This window comes from Lissotriton helveticus, chromosome 11, assembly GCF_964261635.1.
Source record: "Lissotriton helveticus chromosome 11, aLisHel1.1, whole genome shotgun sequence".
Lineage (NCBI taxonomy): Eukaryota > Metazoa > Chordata > Amphibia > Caudata > Salamandridae > Lissotriton > Lissotriton helveticus.
In genome coordinates, this window is record NC_136072.1 from 486,289,363 (window position 1) to 486,307,001 (window position 17,639).

The 17,639-nt window shown below is 45.5% G+C and overlaps 1 protein-coding gene across 6 annotated transcripts in view; it reads right to left on the reverse strand.

Annotated features, from left to right (window-relative positions):
* Positions 1-17,639, reverse strand: part of ARHGEF4 (Rho guanine nucleotide exchange factor 4) — a 639,140-nt gene that overhangs the window by 35,194 nt on the left and 586,307 nt on the right. For all 6 annotated transcript variants that reach the window (XM_078666094.1, XM_078666093.1, XM_078666095.1 and 3 more), the window contains one exon: positions 5,904-6,136. In XM_078666094.1, coding sequence (XP_078522220.1) covers positions 5,904-6,136 — 233 coding nt within the window. The remainder of the gene's footprint in view (positions 1-5,903; positions 6,137-17,639) is intronic.

Below are 17,639 nucleotides of genomic sequence, written 5' to 3' on the forward strand. Positions count from 1 at the left end.
ACGTTGGATAGCGTAGGGGTAAAAATGACTATTCCCACTCCAATGAGTGCAACAGTAGGGAAAGCGTTGGATAGCGTAGGGGTAAAAATTACTATTCCCACTCCAGTGAGTGCAACAGTAGGGAAAGCGTTGGATAGCGGGAGGGTAAAAATTACTATTCCCACTCCAGTGAGTGCAACAGTAGGGAAAGCATTGGATAGCGTGGGGAAAAAAATTACTATTCCCACTCCAGTGAGTGCAACAGTAGGGAAAGCGTTGGATAGTGGGAGGGTAAAAATTACTATTCCTATTCCAGTGAGTGCAACAGTAGGGAAAACGTTGGATAGCGGGAGGGTAAAAATTACTATTCCCACTTCAGAGAGTGCAACAGTAGGGAAAGCGTTGGATAGCGGGAGGGTAAACATTACTATTCCCACTCCAGAGAGTGCAACAGTAAAGAAAGCGTTGGATAGCGTAGGGGTAAAAATTACTATTGCCACTCCAGAGCGTGCAACAGTAGGGATAGCTTGGATAGCGTAGGGATAAAAAATACTATTCCCACACCATAGAGTGCAACAGTAGGGAAAGCGCTGGATAGCGTAGGGGTAAAAATTACTATTCCCACTCCAGAGAGTGCAACAGTAGGGAAAGCGTTGGATAGCGTAGGGGTAAAAATTACTATTCCCACTCTAGTGAGTTTAACAGTAGGGAAAGTAATGATTTAATATATTAATTCAAATTAATTAAATATCAATACCAATAAAAAATTCATTAAAATTAATTACCAATTTAATATTATGTAATAATTAATCAATTAGAAATACAAACAAATATTAGTTATTACAATTAATTACCTATTCATAATTAATTAACAAATAAATTTTCAATAACAAAAACTAATTAATAATAAAAAATTATTACACATTAATAATTAACAGTAAATTAATTATCAATACACAAAAAGTATTTTTAATATGTAATTAATTACTATTAAATTACTTCCCACACTATTCCACTATAAACCCACAATCTACTACAAAAAATACATTAATACAGTTATCATAATGATCAATTAATGAATTAATACAAATTAATTAATCAATACAAATTAATTAACAATTAATTAACAATAAATTAAAAATAAATACCAATAAAAAAAAATCATATTTATTTACTTAATTATAAATAAATTACTTCCCACCCTATTCCCCTATAAACCCACAACCCGCTACAGAAAATAAATTAATAAAATTAACATAATCAATTAATAAAAATTAATTACCAATTAAAACTTCATTAACTGGAGGAGGAGCTACGCTAGCAACCAAGATGGCCTCGTAGGCTCCCGGCTCCGCTGACCTCCTTCTCCAGCCGGACGATCCTGTCTACTATCCTGAATTTCCGCTCACCTTTCGTGTGTATGAACCTGTGCTGAGTCTGATGGTGAAGTCCGGAGAATTTTACCTGCCTAAATTACGGAGATACGTTGTGTTTTAATTTACGGCCTAACCCAGATCATGAGCCGGGGCCTCGAGTACTGACCCTCCCGGGTTTTAGTTGATCAATATCGGCCGTGGGACGCTGGTGGGGTCCGGTCTCTTGCTGAGGAACTTGTTTTTTTGCCCGATTTCGATGGCGGTCACCCGGTAGCTCTACCATCACGGGAGTGGTGACAAAGCACGTCTGGAGCTGTGGGCGGAGGTCTCTGTACCGGGGACCCGGTTTGCCGCCGCCGGGTTCTCTGGGTCGGGGTCTTCGCTCGCGGTGGCAGACTAACGGACTGCTGACGTGATAATTGACTGGTCACCCTCTGTAGCCGTCCGAATCGTTCTTGTCGGTTCCCCTGGAGAGACCCGGCTCTCTAGGAACGTGGCTATGTTCGAGGCTGATCGAGAAGGGGAGATTCGGGCGGAGTCTGAGCCGTCGCTGAGGACCGTCTTGGCCGCCATCGGGGCAGTACATCTACAAGTGGAACATATAGTCCACAAAATGATCGCCGGTCCATTAGTGACGATGAGTATGAGACCGGACCCAGCTCCACTGCGTGATCACCAGCGAGCCATGATCCCCACGGTGACTATCATGCCAACAAACATGGGCCCCGTGCAGAAAGAATTAATGGAGTCCCTGGTCAGTGCATCTACGAACAAAAATGAGCCCATGGCCTTGGGAAAATCGCCATCTCTAACATCGCTGACGATCGAGGGAGGACCTGTTGGTTCTCCGTCCCTGGATACTGTTGGTACTCATTTCCGGATCACAACGCCATCTTTTCCCTCCCTGACTGGTCTATCGTGGTCAATATGGAAACAACATCGGGAATCGGACTGGGTGAGGGAGAACTTCTGGGATGGAGGAACCCACAGGGGCTTAATACTTTTGACTCTTTCCGGACTGAACTTTTCCGAACTCTTGATGCTCCTTGACTCTCCTGTTAATGCGGTGGTTCATATGGAACGAGTTCGCATGAAGGATCGGGAGGGCCAGGGATGAGATTTATGGACTGGGTTTCAGATTGTGACTTTAATGAACGCAGGATTTGTCACCATTATGATCACCGATGGTTGGGCGGTGTTTACGGCTTCCCCTGTCTGTTTTGTAGATGTTTTATTTTCCTCAAAATCTCGTAGCTAATTCACGGGGGTTGCTCGTTTCTGGCGGGGGGAGGGGAGACTGGGAGCCTATATGAAGGTATCCTCCTCCACACTTTCTTTTTCTACGTTTAGTACCTAGTTAGATGGGGCGACAGGCACACTGCTAGTCGGGGTTAGGCGGAAGCCATATGCAGGGGTGCAGGGTGGGGGGCTGGGGTGTTTTGTATTGTCTTTGTTTGTTTTCGTGTTAAATATCCTGTGAATATCCTGATACTAGGTGCCTTCCTATAGGGTTAGCCTGTTCGATGGGTAGATGGGTCCCGGGGGTGATAATTGCTCGCATAAACTTACAGAATGTATAGGGTGTTAGTATTGCATGATTGTTGCGGTCGTAGTTTCACTTTTGGTTCTCTTTCCTTACGCACTCCTGCCACTTGGAAATATCCTGTTTGCATAGCTCTGTCTCTTGGGGTGGTGGGGTCTGTGACTAATGCTGGCTGATCTGAACAGTACATCTCTCCTGTTTTAATGCGACCGCACGACAGCAATTATTCATAACATTGTTGTTGCTCTAGGGAACGCCCGTTGATCTATTTTATGTTGACATAATTGTATTATGCTCCGTGAAGTAAGGTACCTGTATTTGACTTTTATGTTTTTCACTTTAATAAAAAGAATTTAAAAAAAAACAACTTAATTAACTATAATACTACGAATACCAATCAATAAATAAAAATATTTAACTAATTACAATTAAATTACTTCCCACCCTATTCCCCTATAAACCCACAACCCGCTACAGAACTAAAACGCAAAATTAAATTAAAAATGATTAGAAATTTCTAAAAATTAATATTTCATTTAATATAATGAAATTACTTCCCACCCTATTCCCCTATAAACCCACAACCTGGCACAGTATTAAATTACGCAAAAATTAAAAACCATAAAATTCATTACTTAAAGTAAATTACAAAAATAATATACACTTTTCACACATATACTAACATACAAAACACTTTAAAAAATTCGATATTATTAAAAATTCGATATATTTTAATACCTATATTATATACTTTGATATTTTGACTTTCTATATTTTAAAAAATTGATATTATATTACTTACCTTCAATTTGATATTTTTCACCACTATATTCTGTCCATTCGATATTTTGTCCATTCTATATTTTGACTTCGATATTATGGCTATTCTATATTTTGAATTCAATATTATGTCTAGTTACCAGCTGCATATCACTGATAGAAAGTCTTTAACCACATAAACATGAAACAGCAAGAATAAGTTGAGCGGTCATCTTCCTCTATCGGTGGACAAGTTCGGACTGGGACAAAAAATTGGCCCGGGCACCAAAATAAAAGTGGCCGTCATTAGCGAACCAGATAGCTGAAAAAGTAGCCCACATTTGCAAATCAGGCCAGTTTTGAACTTGTAAAGGCAAGCTGTATGGGTATTTTGCAAGGTACGGGGGGGCTGCAAGCATTTGCGTTTGCTGGAGGCAATGCTTGTGGCAATATCAGTGAAATAAACAAGAGAAAAAGGCCCACCTGGCCATAAAGCAGGCCCACAACCTGCTAAAAAAAATCGGCCCACACACTGATCTGTGAGACCAGCCGATCAGGCACTGCCTGACTGCCGAGCCAGTCCGACCCTGTCAGTTTAACACTTTAAAACAGCAAATCAGGGATCAATTCCATCTACAAATGCAGATGCTAGCCAGAGTAAGGTTTTTTCAGGACTGAGAAAGGGCTGGATATTAATACATTCCTGGGCCACATTTCTGAGAAGCTTGAGACCAGGGTAACCAGGGTAAGTTAGACACAAGAGAGTAAAAATAAGTGAAGAGCACGAATAAGATGGAATATAATGTGACTAAGCAGAGAAGCAAACTGTTATGGTTAATAGAATGGAGGTCAGACTCTCAGAAAAGTGAACATGTTCAGCACCTTTAAAATCTTTCAGTACAACACAGAAATAACCTAGGCCAGATCCAATGGACCACCTCATGAAGACAGCTGTGAATGAACATTCCCATTCTCACCAATTGTAAATAAGGCAGTAGAAAAAAATATCCAAAAGGTAAAGAAAGGAAAAAAAAAACTATTTTGTGCGCGGACAACAAACCAACATCAGTCTGCTACTGGGGTCTGACTGAGGCCACAGGAAGAACCCACTTACATTCCAGAAGGGTTGAAGCCTATTTCCCAAAATTTACCTGATGGTATGTTGGGTGAAAGGCACAAATACAGAGTCTTACCAAACTCCTATAAGAGGAGTCAGACATGAAGAACCATAATATTGTAGTCCAATCACTACTGAAGAAAAAGACCCAAAATCTAACTGAGTTCCTGTCTAGGGAGAAGACTCTGTCCTGCTTTAGTAGTTGTTAATCCGCTGTCATCTTTGCATGCTACTTGACATTATGGCTATGGATCAAGCCCTAGATTCAGTCTATGTTGTATCCAGTAGAAAGGTCAGATCTTCAGGAGGAAAGGAAGGTAAAGGATGGTAACGTCCTTGGGAAGACCCAAAGACAGAATGGGGGTAATGGAATCCCCGGCTAGTCTCTGCCTTCTAACCTGGATATTAAAATGGCCAGTCGTCCATTCAAACATAAACAACTAAGGGCTCATTTAGATCCTGGTGGATGGTCGGCCAGGTGCCCAGGATTGGGGAGGCAATTGCCTCTGTCACTGCAGCAGTGGAGAGCATGCCCTCTTGAGAGATCTTTGCCTGCAGCCCCCAGTGGTGGTTTCTCTCACATCACTGCTAGTTTGCAGAATGGGAACTGTGTTCAAAGCACCCGCTCACCAAACATTTTTGTTTACAGAAAACAAAGTCACAGGCAGTATTATGTTTTATCTAAACAAAATACGAATTGCCACAATGTGCAGGGAGTTTTCTTCCTGAATGTCAGGGCCATTGTGCATTACTTGCCTGAGTGGGCACAGGCAGGGAAAATCAGTGATATCTGAACTGCCCTCAATAAGGTGGGGTGACTGCCACTATGAACCAGCCAACCTGTTAAGGGCAGACCGCTGGGTGAAGGGTTACTGTCAGTGGAGTTAGCGAAGGCTCCGCCAATGGTAACCCAGAGAATGGGTTCTCCTATCTTTAAATGGGGCAGTAGAACCGCATGTCTGATGGGGCAGGAGGACCATGGAATTGTTGTGTCCGTTCTGCCCTGCCAAACCCTAAGTGAGTCGCTAAAATTGTTGCGTTCTTTTCCACTGCTCACTGCTATACTCTCTGTGTGAATAGGCTGAGCCATTACACTGTCCCAATTCCATACTTTATGATTGCCACTGACCTGTGTTGAGGACTTGTATACTTCAGAAGCTCGGCCAACTGGAGTGGATATTTACAGATCTTCTGGACTGGTGTCAGCAGGAACCCATCAAGTGAGATGTCGATCATCTTCTGCACCAGTCGGCATCCCTCAAAGAAGTACACATACTTGTTGACCTTGGCCAGATTGGAGAGCTCACGGCAGGCATTGGGGTGGTTGTTGCAGTACTCAGAGTAGATTTGAAAGTCTGTTTGCTGGAAATGTTTGAGTAGAGAGGGTTATTTTGGGTAAAAAACTTCTCATACCATACTGTGATAACAAAAGGGGTCTTGAGGAAAGTATATGATTTGGTACAGTCTGAAATATACTTGATTGATTCAAGGACAGGTGCATCAGTCTAGCTAGGCTGAGAAGCTGATATCATGGTATCACAGTTATGGACGTTTGGTATCTAATTTACATTATTTATGTATACAAAAGTTCCTTTCCACTGTTAAAAATCCAAAACTGTGGATGCAACGCACATTGCTTAGCTGGCTGCTGGAGAAGGAAGAATGGAGTCCATTTCTCACACCTACCAGAGTACTAGCATGCCCGTTTGTTACGCACATATGCAAGCGGAAAGACCTTGGACAGGCAGTGTTGTGCATGGAGAGGCTGTAGGGGGAGCACATGACAGCCAGTTTGAGCATCTTGGGACCTATGAGTGAACCTTGGAATATGTTCATACAATGGTTTGTAATTACAAGCAATCAGGTGATATTAGTAGGGAAGTTAACTCCTTCTTGTATTTGTAATTTAGTATGAGTTTTCGTTTCGGTTTTCATTTTTGGAATTATTCGTTGGGGCATTGCATTTTATTTTGGTGGCATCCATATCAGATGTGCTGCCGCAACTTTATCTTTTATAAATAAAAACGCATTTAACTGGAAAGTGCAAAAGTATATGGAAAATAAAACATACATTTGAATGCAAAAAATTGTAGGCGATCATCATACTTAGGCATTATAAGCATATAAAGGAATAGCAAGGTACTGACTTAGGCTTACTTAACTGACAATGCCATATTGGTTATAAAATAATGCCTAGGCATTGAAAGGCCTGATGTTCACATTGAGTTGTTGTTATTGCATGAGATGCTTTTCTCTTGAGCTAGGGATGCTGTAATTTTCCAGAATCCTTCTGTTAGCTAGTGAATAGCCATTTATACCGATAGTGAGGTTCTCACTGGGAGGAGAGGAGTCAACAGGAAGGATGATTCATAAGAAGAAATTTCTAAACTACAAAATGTGGATGAAATATCTTTTCAAGGAAGTGTCTATGGTCTATTGTGCAGACGTGAGAACTTGGGGATCTTAACTCGTCCCAAGAGTTTACTAATATCATATTAGAAATTGTGAAGACGAAAAGAAACATGTTACTATTTAGATTGTTGGGTGTTATATTAGTGCGTGTTTTTAGACTAGAGGGGGGCTTCTCTCACTCACATTTGCTGGAGACTCATCTCAGAGTTTCTTGAAACTATACCTCTCTAAATGGAAGGCTGCCTAGTTTATTTTCTAATGTCTGCTGATTTATAGCTGTGAATACTTTCCAGCTTGATATGGAAAGGCTTTATGGTTATGCACTGATTCTCTCATCAGAACCCTCCTTTATTGGGTATCTTTAACTGAGACCTTATTCTATACTAGCTGTACCCGGCCACGCGTTGCTGTGGCTCAGTCTGGTTAAATAGAAGAGAAAGAAAAGAGTAAGCGCACGTTTCTAATATGTTTAATTTCACAATGCTTGTGGGTATACAATATGTTTTTGTGACTATTGTCTGTAAGCGTCCCTTGTAGTTGTTGTGCAGTAAGTAAATCGATAGGGTCTGTTCGGCCTTTTCGAAACCAACGTTGTGTATATATAAACACGCGCTAATGTTGCAAAGTGAACCAACTCCTCCCCCCCTCCACCCACTTCCCGGTTTGCCATCCTGACACCAACTGTCCATCCTAATCTATGTAGATTATTTTCTCTATGCGTCCTTTCTTAATGTTGCAAAGTGAACCAACTCCCCCCCCTCCCTCCATCCACTTCCCGGTCTGCCATCCTGACACCAACTGTCCATCCTAATATATGTAGACTATTGTCTCTATGCGTCCCTTGTAGTTGTTGCGCAGCAACCAAATCGATAGAGTCCATTCGGCCTTTCGATTAAAAACATGCGCATATTGGTCACGCGCATATTCGAATCCAACGTTGTGTATATATAAACACTTGCTTAATCGAATCCAACGTTGTGTCAAAATTTCTAAGCAATCGGTGAAGAACTTTCAGAGATTTAAGAGTTTGAACAAACGAACATTGACATTTTTATGTGTCTGTTCGGACTTTCGATTAATAACACACGCGTATTCGAATCCAACGTTGTGTCAAAATTTCAAAGCAATCAGTGAAGAACTTTCAGAGATTTACGATTTTGAACAAACAAACATTTACATATTTATTTATATAGATTACTCCAGTTCAATTTTGATTACTCTTTCCCACTTTTTCTTGTCAATGAAAAAAGGTCCATACGACCAATGGCGGGGGGTTATTTTAAGATTATATCTGAAGATTAAGATACAGAAAACCCCACTCCCTCAGATGTATGTATGCATGGGCCACATTTGCCAGCATCTAACATTCTAACTCTGTAGCTAAAACACCTGTAATATCATGAAGGTTGTTGATGCACATTTGACTGTTTTAAATCTGTGAGGCAAATAAGAACTGGGTAGGAAAGTTATAAGGTGTACAGGATTTGGATTCTATCAAATACTCTGAATAAGCTTTCTCTCTGGAAATCACAACGTAGCTCTTGTTTTAAGAGTTACAGGGGGCTTTATCTTGTGTGGCTATATGGTTTATTCCAATAGAGCAGTGCAGCAATAGGGAAAGCTAATTATTATAGGATCATGGGTGAGCTGCCTCTAACGAAATAATAATTCTTGACAGGATGTATCCTCTTGTGGCTGGCTGAGCACTGGTAGTTGGTAGGACTGAAAAGGCTGGAGCGAATCATTGTTGTGTGAGCCATAAGAAGATGGGGATATAAGTTCCCTTAAACAGAATTAGGAAGTGTCTCTTTGAAGGCTGCTTTAAGTCAGTCACTTGTTAAAGTACCCTCATAGAAAACAAGGTTTGTTCCTTAACTGATTCCATCTGAAAAGAAAGTTTATAACTCACCTACCTGGGGACATGTTGTGGAGAAATTCTGTCCTGCATTTATGTACAATGTCCCATTCAGAGAAAAGATATGAATATTATTTAATACAGTGAAAGTAAAAGGTTTAGTTTACTTAAAACCCCAAAGGTGTCTAAGAATGTAATTTTGATCAGTTCTGTAATCAGCCAACAATCCTCCTTTTGGGTCCGTGGTTGTTACAGGACCTCAACTCATGTGGAGAGTGAAAAGATGATTGCTCAGCAGATGACAAAGATTTTGGCTAAAAGAATGTATATAGATCAGTTCATTATATCTAAGCATGGACCATCAGCTTTTTGACTTTTTCAATGATTGTTTGTTTGTTTTGTCATGTTTTCGCAAAATGTTATTATTGAGGAAGCTGCCGGGCTCTCATTGATGTAAAAAACAAAATTGCCTAAAATCAAAAATATTTTATGATTTAAAAATATCACACATTGCCATAATAGTGCCTGGCACGTAAAAGAACTACTTTGTGTGTGGATATGTTCCTGTGAAGTTAGTCAATGGTTGAAGAGGGATGAACCACTGCTCCATGATGTATGCTGTGGTGGGCAGAAGAAACATGTGAATGACACAATAACGGATCAGGGCTTGAAAAACCATAAAAATGTTACTAGACCTGCAGGTCTAGTTACTTGAATAATCTACTCGACCTAACTGTAATGTGCCTGATCCGCAAACAGGTCTCAAGTTGTGTGATCCTAGGCAAATATTTTTCTTATGGAGCCACCTTGTTCTTCATTATCAATGAGAGAGCACCTTCAAATATGCAAGTTCATTATTTCTGCAGTACAAAGGAACTCTTTTTATTTACTAGACTAAACGTTTGATCCATGTATAAAAAGAATCGAGCCCACATATAGGGCACACATGATCCCCTGGCTTGCCTCTTTGTTCACTAATAGCATTGTCATCTGGGCAGGGATATTTCCCAGTTTATGCTTTAAAAATCACTTCTCATTAATATATTACTAAAACATGATGTAGTAGTGCACTTTTATTTACAGATAGCACATTTTCCATTGAAATTGCCACAAAACTTTCCCACTAACATAGTTTTACTGATAAAACTATGTAGAGCATAAACAATATTTGAAAATTGGGTTTCAGCAAAAATATTTAAAATTTGCACATCACCAAGTAAAGTGCTCTGATTTGTTTTGATCCAATACAAATCTTTTTTTTACCACAGAATTACAAAATTGTGTCTTCATAACTAGTGAAATATATGTGAAATGTTTAAACAGTTCACATATTAGCTATTTGAGTGTTGTGTTTGAAAAAAGCCTGAAATCTTACAGCCTTTCATTTTACATGCTTTGCACAGCATGATTGTCACACAGTTCACTTTACAAAATCCTCTAATTCAGTCACAGAAAGAAAAGTAAATGTAGGAAGACAAAGTGACTTTTGACCTCTGTCTCTGAAAGCCCAGCGAATGTGACCAGTTAACAAAATGTAAAGGCATTTTCATTACTCATTTACTTTGTGAGCAAGCAGAACACCTGTTAGCTGGCTAGAATGGGCGAGTAGGCCCTAAAAATTGCTTGTTTTGATTAAATCTGGCTCACCAAAGAGAGTGGGTGAGTGGGTTTTATTTCAAGCCCTGCAGACCAATGAATGAAATGGGGTAGGTGAAAGGCCCTATGAGTATATTATAGGTAGGGTTGCTGGTCTCAGATTATGTTGTCAATTCTGGTGTTTTTGTGAGTGTTTTCCTATATTTTCAGAAATTGTAACTATCAGTGGTTATCAGTGTTTACTTTTTTGGCTCTTTAAAAAACAAAATTGGTGTTTTACCAGTGCTTATAACCAATTTACCTTTTATTTCATTACCCCCAGGTCCCTCCATCCTCGACACCTTCATACTTAACAAGTGGAGATGACCATCTCCCGACAGAAGAAAACAAGAGTAATGCTGGGACACTAATACTGCCCCTCCCCCCGGGAGTACATAAGCAGTACTTACCCAGCAGACCTCCTGTTCTTTTTTTCTGTCTGTCGACAGAGTTGATGGTGTGCTGGTGCTGCTCCTGCTGGGCTTGAGTGGCGGTGCTTCTCTTCTCCCCCCGTCCTGCTGCCTGGCTGTGTGGGCGTGGGGTTCCCTGGACTGCCTCCTGGCCTGCCGGGCTAGCTTGGAGTCAGTCTTTCTCTGGAGCAGGTGTTTGGATTGGAGAGTTCCCGGCTTTGCTGTGTGCTTTCTGCACCTACCGGCCCTTTGTGGCTGGTGCTGGAGTTCCCGGTTGCTTCCGGGTCGCGGGCTCGGCTTCCCGAGCCTGGCCGGGGAGCCGTGCCTTGCTGGCTGGGCTCCTGATGGACTTCTGCTCGGCGGTGCTGTGGGGGCCTTGTTCCTGGGGTTGGCCCCCACTCCTGGTGAGTCCCGATTTCGGGATCCTTTTTTCTTCTGCCTGGCGCTCTTGACCCGTTTTCTTTCTGTTTCAGGGGCCCTGCAGTGACATTTGGAAATACTTGTCCGTATGACTTTCATGCAATATGGTTATTTCTTTCTCCCCATATCGACGTGGAAATCTATTTTAGAGCTGAGGGAAGCTGTGCTTTTTCTGGCAACGCAATCACGGCTGCTCCTGCACTGAAATACTTTCAGCTTCAGTGTTGACATTTCACAGTATACAGATCGCTTATTTCTATATTGCTTTGATTCAGCTCAGAACGGAAACCCTTTACTTTATTAGCAGCAGGCACCTGGCCTCGCTTCTATGGCTCTATGCTCGCAGCTCTTCTCTCCCTGCCCCGGAGGGTGGGGGGGCTGCGGGGACTCCCGCTCAGCCGCTGTTTGGGTCTGCTGTGTGGGCTCCCCGCGCAGTGCTGCTGGCAGCGCTGGAGTGTTTCCTGTTCACATTCCTGATCTTTGGAGGGTTTATACCAGATGTCCGGGCTGTGTTTCTTCCGTCCCTGTGGTGATATGGCACTGTGTGTGGGACGTTCCTTTTGGTCATGTTCCCTGTCCTCTGTTCCGATGCCTTGAGGGGTGTTGGCGCCATTCTTGCTGTGTGTTGGTCCTCCCTTTGCTGGCCCGCCTGTGTCATCTGCTGTGGGGTGAGGTGTTGCCCTCCTGGCTGGTGCGGTCCCCCTCACGTCTTGTGTGCCGGGTTTGGGTCTCGGCGGTGACACGCTGCGTCCTGTGCTTCTGGGCGGGTCACTTGTTTTTCCCTTGGCCTTTAGCGTGTTCATGTGTCCTCATGTGTCGCGCCTGGTGCCTTTGCTGCCTCTATGACTCTCCTTTGCCTTGGGTGTCCTGGGCTCGGTGCCTCTGCTTTTCCCTGAGCTTTCTGTGCTCGGCCGGGGAGGGGGGGAGGATGTTCGGGGATTTGCGTCCCTGGTATGCCTTCTGTTTTTTTGCTTGCTTATGTGGCATGCTTATGTGGCATGGGGCGCTGGGGTGTGTTGTCCCTTTGCTGCTTGTGTTTGTGTTTTTGTCACATTTACATTTGCGGTGGGGGCCTTGTTGTGTTGTTGGCCCCCGCTATGGCTGTTTTCACCCACACTTTTTTTCTTCTAGGTGCTGCGAGGGGCTGGGCTCCGTGGTCCTTCTTGTTCCTCTGGTGTCGCTGGCGCTCCTGCCCGTGGGTTCGAGTCCGGCCGCTGCTGATGTCCGGTGTTGGTGGGTCCTCTGTTCGCCTGCTGGTGCCGGTCCTGGGGCGTTGACGGGTGTGCCTTCTGGCGTGTGTCTTGTCCCTGGGTCGGTGACTCCTGGGGGTGCCGGGGTTTGTTGGGGGCTTGCGTTCAGCGCTGTGCTACGTCCCGTATTGCTTTTTGGGGTGTCCTGCTGCTGTCTCTGGAGTCCACGCTGCTTGCCTCCTGTGTGGCTTGTTCCTGGTCTACGGCCTTGCCGTTGGCCCGCCCCGGGTCTTGCTGTTTTTGCATGGTGGGCATTCCGAGGGTCTGCTCCCTTTGGTACTCTTCTTCTGGATGTGCCCGTGCTCTTGGCGGCTCTGTGGGCGTTGGCTCTTTCTGTTTGTGGCTTGCCTCGGGTTGGCGTGGGTTCCGGTCGCCTCTGTGGTGGCTGGTTCCTTTTTTTCGCTGGCTCTACCTTTGCTTGCTCCTGGGGTTCCCTGTGTTGTTGGGGTTTTCCTGCGTGCTTGCTTGCTCCTTGCTCTCTGCTGCGTGGCGTTCCTCTCTTCTTCGGCGGCGGCCTGTGGGGGGTGCATTCTGTTTCCCCCTCTGCTTCGGGAAGCCTACCCCGCCTGGTGGTGGGTCGGTGTTCCTGCTCCTCGGGCCGCTGCGGGGGTGGGGTCCTGTGGGCTCCCCTGGTTCCGGTTGGCCTGCCGTGCTGTTTTCCCTTTGTGGCCTTGCCTCCGCTGCGGGCTGGCTGTTGTGACCTCTGCTCCGCTTGGGTGTCCTGGTTCTTCGCTTCCTGGCTTCTGTGTGGTTGGTCGCCTTTGGGGCTCCTGGTTCCTGGTCCTGTTCCTCCCGTCCCTTGGGCTGTGCCTGGTTCCGCTCATGGGTGCTTGCCTGTGTCTTGCCGGGGGCTCTTTGGGGTGGTCTGCCCCCTCTGCCTGCGCTTGGGTGGCTTGTGCTGCCTTGGGTTCGGCTGTTCTGCTTCGGCCCTGCCTGCTCCTGTTCTCATCTGTTCCCTGCTTGGTGCCTGTTTGTGGTGCCTGCCTAGGTCTTCCTGTTGGTGTGGGCTTCCCTTGCTCCCGCTTGGGGCTTCTGGTGTTGTCCGGGGGCTTTTCTGTGTGCTTGGCCTGGCTGCTTCTGCGCTGGCTCCCCCTGGGCTGGCCTTTGGCTGTCTGCCCCTCCTGTTTTTGCCGGGGTGCCTGCCTGGTTTGTTCCTGACTGGGGCCTCCGGGCTGCTGCCGGTTCCTGTCATGCCTCCTGTTCTCCGGGTTGGTGTGCTGTCCCCGTGCTCCGCTGTCTGCTCCCTGGGTTGTTCTGATCTCGTCTGGTTCCCTTGGTGGGTGCCTGGCTGAGGTTTTGGCTGGGGCGTGCCGCTCCTGCTTGTTGGGCTCCTTTTTGGGCTCTGCTTCCCTGCTGGTGTCCCTTTGGGTCCTGGCGGGGTGTTCTGCGTTGGGGCAGCTTCCTGGTGGTTCCTTCTGGGCCTTCTCCTGCTGTTGGTTCTCTTCCCGGGCTTGTTTTCCCGGTGTTGTGGGCCTGTGTGGGGTTCTGTGGCTACGGTTCTGCCGGCTTCTTGCTGGTTGTGTGTGGCTTCGGGCTGTGCCTTCTGGGTTTGGCCTGCTCTGGGGGTTTGTTGCCAGCCTTTTCCGGGTTCTGTCCTGGTTCTGTGGTCCTGGCTCGCTCCGTCCTCCCTTGCTTTCCCGGGCTTTGTTCCCGGTGTGGGTCTGTTTGGTTGCCCCTCCATCTCTGGTTGGGGTGCTGTTCTGTGGTGCTCGTGCCTCTGCGGGTCCCTCCCTCCTGGCTGCGGGTTGTCTGTGGTTTCCTGCTGGTTGGTCCTCTGCTCTTCTTCTGGGGTTTGCTTGGGCCTGCTGTTCCTCCTGCGTGGTCGGGTTGCTTGGCTCTGGTCCTGGCTTCCCGGTTCTGTTGGGGTTTGTTGGCCTCTTTTTTGCGGTTTGCTTGGCTCCTCTCCGGCGTTGCTGGGTTGGGGCCTTGTGGTTGTGGTCTGGGTGCTGTGCTCCCTGGGCTTTCTTTTTCCCGCTGCTCCTGCCCTTGCTGCTTGCCTGGCCTGGGTGTGGGGTTCCTTGGCGGTCCTGTGTCTTTTGGGCGCCTTCTTTGTGCTGCCCTCTGTGCCTCGTTAGGCGGCTGCTGGGGTTTCCCATTTGCTCTGTGCTCCCCTCCTGCCTTGTGTTCCTTCCCTTTGGGGTTGGGGTTTTCTGGGCTTGTGGTCACTTTCTCTGTTCCCGGCCTGGTTGAGTTTTCTTTGTTGCTGGTTTCCGGTCTTGTTGGCCTCTCCTTGTTTGGTGGGCTTTCGGCTGGGTTCTGGGGTTCTTCCCCGTCCCTGTCTTTTGGGTCGGGTTCTCGGTCCTGTTCGACTCCTGGGTGCTTGTTGCTTCCTGGGCCTCCTCGGCGGGGTTTCCTCCTCGGGTCTCTTGGGCTCGAGTCCTTTCTTTTTGGGAGTTTGGCCGTGTTTCTGGCCTGTGCTTCTCCTTCCTTTTTGGGCTGGGTGATTGTGCCTGCGCTCTGTTGGCCGTTTCTTCTTTGGCTTTCTTCCAGGTTGTCTCGTCTTCCTGGTGGGTCTGCCTGGCCCTGTGTGCCTTCCTGCTGGTTTTGGCCTGGGCGGTCTTTTCCGGTGGGTTGTTTTGGCTGGTCTTGGTGTCCTGCTCCTGGTCCGGGTTCCGGTTTCTCGGGTTGGCGGCCTCCTTTCTTTGGGTCCCGGGCCTTTTATTTTTTCTTTGTCTCCGGTCCTTGTCCCTGCTGTCCTGTTCTGGGTTGCGGGCCGGATGTTTCCTGCGGTCTTCCTTTCCTCCTTCTCGGTGCTCCCTTGGGTGGCTGCTTTTGTTGTGGTTTCCTGGGTGTGCTTGTGCGTGCGGAAGGCCGGGTTTCTGCTTTGGTATTCTCCACTTGTTAAGTATGAAGGTGTCGAGGACGGAGGGACCTGGGGGTAATGTCCTATTACTTAACGGTAATCTTCATTACTCCGGGTCCCGTAGTCCTCGACACCTTTATGCGCCCCTCCCTCCCTCCCGGGCGGCCGGCTTTCCTGTCTGGGCTTGTTAGTACAGGAGGTCTGCTGGGTAAGTACTGCTTATGTACTCCCGGGGGGAGGGGCAGTATTAGTGTCCCAGCATTCCTCTTGTTTTTTTCTGTCGGGAGATGGTCATCTCCACTTGTTAAGTATGAAGGTGTCGAGGACTACGGGACCCGGAGTAATGAAGATTACCGGTAAGTAATAGGACATTCCTATTCATGCGCTTATTTCCTTTCTTTGTACCATTTCCTTGACTTTGCTTTTATAAGTAACTTTTCTTTATTTGCCCAAACTCCCTGCCTGCCTCATTTCCCAGGACTCATACTCTTCTTTTCAGCCCGCTAATCTCACCCCATGTCAGGGATCTGCAAGGACAGCAGTAAGTTTACACCTCTTAAGGATTTTATTGAAGCAGATAAAAGGTTAATGATGAGCCTTTAACACAGCTTCCTGCAGCTCTTTTCTTCAGACAAATGACAAAGGTTGACTGAAAATGTTCTGCTTAGGACGTGGAATATGGTTTGTGGGGTGCCGTGTTCTTTGTATTGAGATGCAAAGAAAGGACTGGCTAATACATGTAGTTTTACTGCCTGCTCTGGACGTATTTCTGCTCTACAGAGGAGGGATTGTCTAAGGAATTTATCAGAAAAATTTTAGCAATAGGGTCTAAGGCAGTGGTCTTCAAACGTTTTAATGTCGTGCCCCCCAGTAAAATTTTCACAATTATTCTATTCAATTTGCAATGTTAAAATATGTCTAAACTTATTTAAACAATACAGTTATGTTGAACCTTTAAAAATGCAATCAAATACATAATTGTCAAACATACTATTCTGGTTAGCTAGGCCTTATTAACTTGTAAAAGTATCCACAGTGCGATTATCTGAAATGGTGGTGGGGAGTCTGAGGAATATTTGGGGCCCCTTCCCTTTTGACACACACTCCCAGCCAGATATACATGACAGAAGATGTTGGTAATGGCCCATTACGGAGCGGCTTACTGCTTATCATTTGCTTTCAGCTTAAAATAAAGCATTTGCATTAGCCAGATGCATTTTTTAACCACAGCCTGGTGCCCCCATGCATTTGGGCATTTCTTTAATAAAAAGCAGTGTGGAGACTGTGTGCCTGCAAGGCGTGTGTGAGAGTTGCTCAAGCACTTTGCCTTTATGTCCTGTGCAGTGTTCACTGTGCTAGTGCATTTTCCAAACTGAGGAAACTACATGCAGAGCTCAAGATGTCTTCATTAAATATGCTGATGTGGTGGGTAGATGTGATTTTGCCAAGTGTATGGGCTTGTTTCAACATCATAAGCTTAAATTTGACATGCAGGTAGTATGAGTGAATATCTAATTGGCGATCCTTTGTCTGTACCTTGACCATCCAGCATGGTGTGCAGGCTCCCAATGGATCCATGCACCTGTTTTTGCTCAAATTTGGATATCTACAGCATAAACAATAACACAGAGCAGTGCCTTCCTCTTCATACTTCTGACCTACACTCTCAGCATCTCATTCAGTAACTTATACATGTTCTGAGTCAATGTATTCACTGGCGAAAGCACAGTTTCAGCAAAAATGGGTGCATGGAACTCTTTTGGACCAATGCACCGTTGCAGCAAATATTTAAAATATGATCATTGTCCTTTGCGTGAAGTAATATGGTGCCCATAGGCATGCTTTTTAGACCATCACAATGTAAACCTAAGAGAAGGAGTGTTAGGTACAGCGCTTTTTGAGAGGACATTGATTCTGAAGACGTCCTTATGCACAGTCATCCATGTTGCCACAATCCTGATACATGAGCTTTCTGAAAGCATATCTCTGTACTGCTCTTAGTGAAGAAGGGTGATGTCATGTTGGTACCTCCCTGGACAGACAGTCTGCTCTTAGTTCAGCTATGAACCTGCTGGCTACT